Below are 8,614 nucleotides of genomic sequence, written 5' to 3' on the forward strand. Positions count from 1 at the left end.
TCTCAAATCTAGAAAAGATAAAGATATTCAACTAATTATTTGTCCGATTTTAACACATCGCTAAAACACTCTTAATTTAATTAATCATAATATGATCAATAATAGTTTAATGATTGCCAACACACACAAACAAATTGTTACCGTAAAGATTCTATTTTTTTCACTCAAATTCCCCCACAAATATTTTTTTTCCTGCATGTGCAACTGGTTTTACATTTCCCCTCAGATCTCCGGCAAAAACAAACAAAAATATGCGAATTGCGAGAATCACAACAAACATTTTCTTGAAAAAAGAATGTTTTCCCGCGAAACCTCCAGCTTTACGATGTGAAAATTCGGAGCAAAACCCCAATTCATTTTATATCGCCCATTGTCTCCTTGACCCTTTCTCCCTCTCCCTCTCTCTGAAATTTTCAACCTCTGCTTCTCTTGCAATAGCTAATGTGGCATCCATTAAGAGTTTCTGCAATCATTTGTGATCTGTAATTCCTTTTTCTTTAAGGAATAGTGGTCAAGTTTTGATTTTGAACATTAGGCTTGTGCAAAAAACCCAAACCCAACTGCCATCAAAGTCAAACAAAGAGAGAGAAAGAGAGAGAGAGAAATCCAAGTCAATGATCAAAGGTGTATGTCATGAGGGAAAAATCAAATGACTGGATAATTCCTACACGTATATTTCATTTTCGTCTTTCGTCTAATGCTAGGTGTTTGCCAAGGCACTGTCGTTTTCTTGTTTTTATACACCACTTTTGAGCTGCTCCAGCTGATTTAGCAGCCTTAATCTTGCTTAATCCAATCACTCATTACAAAGATTGAGCCTTTTTGAAGATGGAATCTCTTGTCTTCTTCTTCCTCAATCAGTCCTCTGAAACCCCCAAATATTCACAATAATTCATTTCTGACAACTGTTTTGGAGTAGTTGGAGATTAGGACCATTTGTTGGAGTTATTTTTTTCCTCTGAAAATAATTGTTTATGTATGGTAGTTAGAAAAAAATCTCTGATTATGAAGTCATTTGTATGCTAGGTGCTTGACAAAAGTAGCTGCCCCTGAACGCCTGCATTATCAGAGGGCAGTTGCTGCTATTTCAGACAGCAGGCCTGGTTCAGTTCTCTTCTTGGATCTCACGAGATTAAGGTTGTTGTAACAGAATGAGAAACGGCAGAAAACGGAGAATAAATTTCAGCAGGATCTACACATTCAAATGTGCAAAAAGACCATCAGCAGAAGAAGATCTCTCACAGTCACAGATTGGGAGGCCTGGCTTCTCAAGGGTGGTTTACTGCAACGAGCCGGATGGTTTGGACGCCGGCCTTAGGACATATGCCACTAATTATGTTAGGACAACTAAGTACACTCCTGCAACTTTCTTGCCCAAGGCTTTGTTTGAGCAGTTTAGGAGAGTGGCTAACTTCTATTTTCTTGTCACTGGTATCTTGAGTTTTACCCCTCTTGCGCCCTATACCGCGGTCAGTGCTATAGTTCCCTTGATTATAGTTATTGGAGCAACCATGGTTAAGGAAGGTATTGAGGATTGGCGGCGGAATCAACAGGTATTCTTGATTTTTGGTTATGTGGTAGTATGATATACGTTTTGTCTGATGTTAACCTTGTTGTTGTTTTTTCTATTGGTATTGTTGTTGATGTTTCTGTTGCTGCTGATGTTGCGGTTGTGTGTGTTTGTCTTTTTTAATTATTGAGGTGTATGGAGTGTACTATGCTGCTGCTTTATTTTGTTCTTGGCTTGGGTTGCTTACTACGTTTTTGGAGGAATTCTACTTAGTTTTGTATGTGTTCAGATTGGAAGACTTTCTGCTGGATTTGGGATGTTCAGATTTTTGTGGAAACTACCTGTTTTGTTTATGTGCAGTGTGAATATTTTTTGTTTTGAGTAGACAGAACCAATAAATTTATTGTTGACAGCTGCTTTATTTCTTTGTCTTAAAATTATCCAAACAAAAAGTATGTTATTGGTTCTGGATTCAGATAATCTTTGATTTAGTTAAGATTGCCTCGATCAAGGATCTGATTATGAGGCCACTGTATGTCGTTGGACTAGATATGTTACCACTGGCTTTTGCCCATTTGGGAAATTTATAATATTCGACGTAGTTATTTGTTTCCTTTCTTACCTGTCAATTTGTATACTCTGGTTCTTGTTGATGATGATGATGACGAGAATCTGCAAATATTAGGATGTTGAGGTGAACAACAGAAAGGTGAAGGTACATGAAGGTGATGGGAAGTTTAAGTCAACGCCATGGAAAGATCTGAAAGTCGGGCATATAGTTAAGGTGGAGAAGGATGAATTCTTTCCTGCAGACTTAGTTTTGCTTTCATCAAGTTATGAAGATGCTATCTGCTACGTTGAGACCATGAACCTTGACGGGGAGACAAATTTGAAGATCAAACAAGCATTGGAAGCAACTTCATCACTAAATGACGAGGAGTTCAAAGATTTCAAGGCTGTTATCAAATGTGAGGATCCTAATGCTAATTTGTACAGTTTTGTTGGAAGTATGGAGTTAGAAGGAGCTCAACTCCCTCTTTCGCCTCAACAGTTGCTACTTAGAGACTCAAAACTCCGTAACACAGAATACATATACGGAGCTGTTATCTTCACAGGCCACGACACGAAGGTTATCCAGAATTCAACACCTCCTCCTTCCAAGAGAAGCAATATAGAGAAGAAGATGGATAAGATTGTTTACCTTTTGTTTGGTGTTTTGTTCACCATCTCCGCAATTGGATCAATCTACTTCGGGATTAAGACTAAAGACGACTTGGATGGCGGAGTCAAAAGGTGGTATCTCAGACCAGATAATGCTGACATATTTTTTGATCCAGATAGGGCACCAGCCGCTGCCATATATCACTTTTTGACAGCCTTGTTACTGTACAGCTACTTGATTCCGATTTCTTTGTATGTGTCAATAGAAGTAGTTAAGGTGCTTCAGAGCATATTTATAAATCAAGATGTTAGTATGTACTATGAAGAAACTGACAAACCAGCCTATGCCCGTACCTCAAATCTGAATGAGGAGCTAGGGCAAGTTGATACTATACTTTCAGACAAGACAGGGACGCTAACTTGTAATTCGATGGAGTTTATCAAGTGCTCAATTGCTGGTACTGCATATGGACATGGTATAACAGAAGTGGAAAGGGATATGGCCAAACGAACAGGGTCTCCATTTATGGTGAAAGGAAAGGATGTTGGCAGCCCAAGAAGATCTTCGGTTAAGGGATTCAATTTTGACGATGATAGAATCATGAACGGGAATTGGTTGAACGAGCCCCATTCGGATGTCATCCTTAAATTCTTCCGCTTGCTGGCAGTCTGCCATACAGCTCTACCCGACGTTGATGAAAACACAGGGAAAGTCACATATGAAGCTGAGTCACCAGATGAGGCTGCCTTTGTCATTGCAGCTAGGGAAATCGGCTTTGAATTCTTCAAAAGAACACAAACAAGCGTTCATGTGAAGGAGTGGGACCCCGTCTCTGGAGAAAGAGTTGAATGGTCAGTATCTTTGATTTCTCCACCATATTTTTATCCTCCCTTTGACATCTAGACAGTCATTTATGCGATGCATATCCTAAAACAATTTTAGCTGATGCATGCAGGTCATACAAGTTGTTAAATGTTCTAGAATTTGACAGTTCAAGAAAGCGAATGTCTGTGATAGTAAGGAATGAGGAGGGAAAGCTACTATTGTTTTGCAAAGGTGCTGATAGGTTGGTTTCTTTCGTAATGTACTGAAACTGCTACCGTGCATTTCATGTCCATATGTTTTGTTGACTGAAACACACGTTGATGACAATGTTCCCGGCATGCTAAGCATTACCAGTAGAAATATTTTCATTCCTAAACTTTTTGCAAAATATATTTGTTTGTCATAAACCTTCCTAATATCAGCTGCATAATTACTATTTCACCGCAGTGTCATGTTTGAGAGGCTTGCTGAAAATGGAAGAGAATATGAAAAGGAAACCAGGGAACACGTGAATGAGTATGCTGATACAGGCTTGAGGACCCTAATACTTGCTTATCGGGAACTCAGCGAAGAAGAATACACACTGTTCAATGAAAAATTCACCGAAGCCAAGAATGCAGTCAGCGCCAATCGTCAGGAACTGATTGATCAAGTGACTGAAGAAATCGAGAAAGATATGATTCTTCTTGGTGCAACAGCCGTAGAGGACAAGCTTCAACAAGGGGTGCGTCATTTTACAGTATCACGCAGTGCAGTCATGCACGGTTCTCTAGATTTGGCCAGTGCTGAATTTTCTTTTCTGGTGTTGTTCGTGGCAGGTACCTGAGTGTATCGACAAACTCGCGCAGGCCGGGATCAAAATATGGGTTTTGACTGGGGATAAGATGGAAACTGCTATCAACATTGGGTATGTTCCAGCATGATTTCTCATAAATGCAATCAAAGCCGACTATCCATGTATTTCTGATTGAACGGGTCGACTTTGCAGGTATGCTTGTAGCTTGCTCAGAGAAGGAATGAAGCATATTCTTGTTAGCTTGGATACAGAAGAGATCACAACGTTGGAGAAAACAGGAGATAAGAATGTGATTGCCAAGGTAAAGCAATTTATAGTTATTTGTGAGCAATTTCTGTTTGGATTGACATTTACATTGCCTTAGAATTACTAGATTACATTTTCTGGTTTAGGGGTGGGTACAAAATGTTTCCTCTTCGTATTTGTTAGATGTTACTGTAATAGTGTAAGTCTTCTTAAGTGGTATGTGTAATCGGGGTATTGATTAGGTTTCAATTTTTTATTAGGCTTCGAAGCAAAGTGTTCTCCAGCAGATCACTGTGGGGAAGAGTCAGGTGGCTAACTCGGGATCGGAGGCTTTCGCATTGATCATTGATGGGAAATCTCTTGCATATGCATTAGATGACAGTGTCAAGAATTTGTTTCTTGGCCTTGCAATCAGCTGTGCATCTGTAATATGTTGCCGCTCTTCTCCTAAGCAGAAGGCTTTGGTTAGTTTGTGTTCTCTGCATCTATACATTCTCATTTAATTCTGTGATCTAGCCGCCTCTACTGCTTCTATCATATATGTAAAAGTATTCAAATTGATTTTTTAGCCGTGTCTACTGCTTCTATCGTACATGTACAAGTATTCAAATGGTTTTTTAACCACACAGGTAACAAGACTTGTTAAGGATGGAATACATAAGACTACTCTGGCGATTGGCGATGGAGCTAATGACGTTGGAATGCTGCAAGAAGCGGATATTGGGATCGGAATAAGTGGTGTTGAAGGAATGCAGGTGCAAAAGCTAAATTGTGTGTTGTTTGGATTAAGAGTTCTTGACAAAGCCTCACATTTTGTTTTCGTTTACATACCAGGCAGTCATGTCGAGTGATATTGCAATTGCTCAGTTCCGATTTTTGGAACGTCTGCTTTTGGTGCATGGACATTGGTGTTACAGAAGGATCTCTTCAATGGTAACTTCAATGTTCACCTTTCCAAACTTCTGAGCTTTGTTCGAAGTTATGTCTTCATTCACTACTTAATTTTATATAACCTTTTATGCAGATTTGCTACTTTTTCTACAAGAATATCACTTTTGGTATCACTCTCTTCCTATACGAGGCTCACTCGTCTTTCTCTGGGCAAACCGCGTATAACGATTGGTTTCTGTCCCTTTACAACGTGTTCTTCACCTCATTACCCGTTATTGCAATGGGGGTCTTCGACCAGGACGTTTCTGCTAGACTATGCCTAAAGGTACGCCTCCATACGATATATTAGCGTGTCTAGTATCTCATCAAAGTCTCATGCTCGATTTCACATGGCAGTTTCCCTTGCTCTACCAAGAAGGTGTGCAGAACTCCCTCTTCAGCTGGCGCCGCATTATTGGTTGGATGCTCAATGGTGTTTCCAGCGCCGTTATCATCTACTACTTCTGCTCAAGGTCACTGAACCCTCAGGGATTCAACAAAAACGGAAAGATTGTCGATCACCAGATTCTTGGAGCGGTAATGTATACGTGCGTTGTGTGGGTCGTCAACTGTCAGATGGCTCTTGCCATTAGTTACTTCACCTTAATCCAGCATATATTCATCTGGGGTGGAATTGCTCTGTGGTATATTTTCCTTTTAGCGTATGGAGCTATGCCCTCGAATATCTCCACAACCGCGTATAAGGTGTTTGTGGAGTCTCTGGCCCCGACACCTGCGTTCTACGTGGTAACGATCTACGTTATCGTCTCAGCTCTCCTGCCTTACTTTGTGTACAAAGCTGTTCAGATGAGGTTCTTCCCAATGTACCATGGAATGATACAGTGGATTAGGTACGAGGGCCGAGCTGATGATCCGGAATTCTGTGACATGGTGAGGCAGAGATCGATAAGACACACGACTGTGGGCTTCACTGCTCGTTCCCTGGCACGGACGAATCCATTGCATGACAGGAGCCGTAATCATCGATAGCACGTGGTTGTTATGTGTGTTCGGAGCCCTGCTCGTTGTACAATGATGCTTCGATTTTCTCGTTGTGAACTTAGTACCGCAAGGTCTGTACAGTTTATTTGTGCAGTTTGTAAGTAACACAGATTCAACCAATTTTGTAATCTTTATCAGTCGATGTAGTTGAAGTAGATATGTGAGGAAATCATTCTATTATATCAAGATTTTGCTTAAACTTGCTCTGTTGTTTTAGGTATTGGGAATTACTTCAACATTGATTGTTTTGTTGAAGAACTAACAATTTTTATTATATCGTGATCAAACTAAAAAACGCATTTATAAGTAACAATTTGCTGTTGAAATTCTGCCAATTTTTTTTTATCTGAATACACTATCTACAAAAACTAATCAAAACAATGAAAAAGAAGAAAGTAGAGAAGAAAAAAGATGAATTAGTTTTGTCGTACAACGCCACATACATTTCCCCCAATTAAAAAATCAAATCAAATGAAATTAAGATGAGTAAACCCTAGGATGAAGACGACACCGGCTCCTCGAGGCCGAGGAACTCGACGGCCGATTTCCCCAAAATTGTGGCGAATTCATTCAAGCTGATGACGCCGTCGCCGTTGGAGTCGGCTTCCTGCATCATATCGCTGAGCTCACGGTAGGTGAGGGGGTGCCCCATCTTCGCCATCTGGCCGGCGAGCTCGGCGGCGGTGATGTAGCCGTTTCCGTCGCGATCGAAGGAGCGGAAGACCTCCATGAGCTGGTCCTGGTTGAGGAGCACCTCCTCGTTGATGTCAGGGAGGATGGCGTCGACGAGCTCGTCGAATTCGATGGAGCCGTTGCCGTTGGCGTCCATGTTGGCGAGGAGGGAGTGGATCTGGTCGCCGGAGGGCTTGAGGCCGATCGAGCGAAGGAGGGCGGCGAGCTCGAGCTGCGTGAGGCTGCCGTCGTGGTCCATGTCGAAGCGGGCGAAGATGTCCCTCAGCTGGTTCAGCTGATCGGATTCCATCTTAGCCATTCTGATGCTGCGGAATGCGACCATTTCCCCAAAATCGAATTAGAAGAAACCCTAATTTCGGAGGGTGGCTGTGCTTGCTTTGGGGAGTGTTTGAGGCTGTGATTTTAACGTCGGTTTGAAATGGTCGATGAGTGAGAAAGCGCGTGGGTGGTGATGATGAAAGAGCAACGAAGATGATCAAATACTAGTATTTATATTTATCAAGTAGTGTAACAATATTTTATTGACTTATTGTAATTGGCCAATATGAAACTTCTACAAGTCTTTTTGTGACTGACCTATTCTTGCAAACTTTTCTTTGTGACTTTAGATGGAATGTATCTATACATCTTATATTTTGACATTTTTTTATTGTGGAGGTAAGAAGTAAATTTAGCATTAAATGAGTGCAATATTATTGGGTAAGAAAAATGGCTTGCATGTGGCGAGTCTTATATTAATTGCTTGTGATGGTGATGCGATGAATTAGATAAACATTGGAGTAGAGTACAATTTTATCACACTCCCTTTAAATATCTCCAAGTGGGATATGAATAAATTATCATGAAAACGTTTTGACACTTTCACTCACCTAAGCTTTAATGTAAATAAGATTGTTCTAGACAGAAACCAATGGTTCTTCAAATAAATTTAAGGAAAAAAAAACTGATTTACAGAAGATGGAGTATGTGATTAATCATTACTCCTAGTAATTAATATAATCGAATAGTTAAGGACATAGAGCCTTTTAATATACGTACATTTTAGATAACTATGGAATAATTATAGCACCGCCATGAACATGCAGCAGCTTCCTCCACAGACTGTTCTATGATTGCCACTTCATTCGCTCACTAATCATTAATCAATATCACCTCAATCCAACAACCCTCAACATAAATCTGTGTGTGTGTGTGTGTGTGTGTGTGTGTGTGAAAGAGAGAGAGTCAACTTGCACAGCACTAGGAGGAGGAATTGGTTGTCCCCATTCTTTAAATTTTATTATTATAATAGTAACGAATCACTCAATTTTCTCCATCTTTTGAGAGTACTTCATTTTCATTATACTATACACCATTTTAACGTAACCTAAAATTGTCGGCTCCACCAAACCAATTTAAACAACGGTTTATAGACATATAGTACTCTTAGTAATTAATTACAAAGACAGCC

General features: G+C 40.3%; 2 protein-coding genes across 4 annotated transcripts; one reads left to right on the top strand and one right to left on the bottom strand.

Moving 5' to 3' along the window:
• The first annotated feature begins 491 nt into the window (after nucleotides 1-491).
• LOC125212572 (ATPase E1-E2 type family protein / haloacid dehalogenase-like hydrolase family protein) lies at nucleotides 492-6,670 on the top strand. Of its 3 annotated transcripts, none has more exons than XM_048112778.2 (12): nucleotides 492-624; nucleotides 1,027-1,553; nucleotides 2,196-3,523; nucleotides 3,628-3,738; nucleotides 3,945-4,221; nucleotides 4,316-4,404; nucleotides 4,486-4,594; nucleotides 4,800-5,003; nucleotides 5,169-5,294; nucleotides 5,374-5,472; nucleotides 5,564-5,755; nucleotides 5,827-6,670. In XM_048112778.2, the coding sequence occupies exons 2-12, from the start codon at nucleotides 1,152-1,154 to the stop codon at nucleotides 6,457-6,459; spliced, it is 3,570 nt and encodes a 1,189-aa protein (XP_047968735.2). In that variant the 5' UTR covers nucleotides 492-624; nucleotides 1,027-1,151; the 3' UTR covers nucleotides 6,460-6,670. The 3 variants fall into 3 exon arrangements, with proteins under 3 accessions (XP_047968735.2, XP_047968734.2, XP_088923326.1); XM_048112777.2 differs by having other exon boundaries at nucleotides 527-670; XM_089067200.1 differs by lacking the exon at nucleotides 492-624 and having other exon boundaries at nucleotides 720-1,553.
• A 114-nt stretch (nucleotides 6,671-6,784) lies between these two features.
• LOC125212574 (putative calcium-binding protein CML16) lies at nucleotides 6,785-7,648 on the bottom strand. The gene has a single exon (XM_048112779.2). It carries the CDS (start codon nucleotides 7,484-7,486, stop codon nucleotides 6,965-6,967), a length of 522 nt encoding a protein of 173 aa, XP_047968736.1. The 5' UTR covers nucleotides 7,487-7,648; the 3' UTR covers nucleotides 6,785-6,964.
• Nucleotides 7,649-8,614: the final 966 nt, after the last annotated feature.

Source organism: Salvia hispanica, chromosome 3, assembly GCF_029641045.1.
Source record: "Salvia hispanica isolate PSC_SH4W2 chromosome 3, Shi_PSC_v1, whole genome shotgun sequence".
NCBI lineage: Eukaryota > Viridiplantae > Streptophyta > Magnoliopsida > Lamiales > Lamiaceae > Salvia > Salvia hispanica.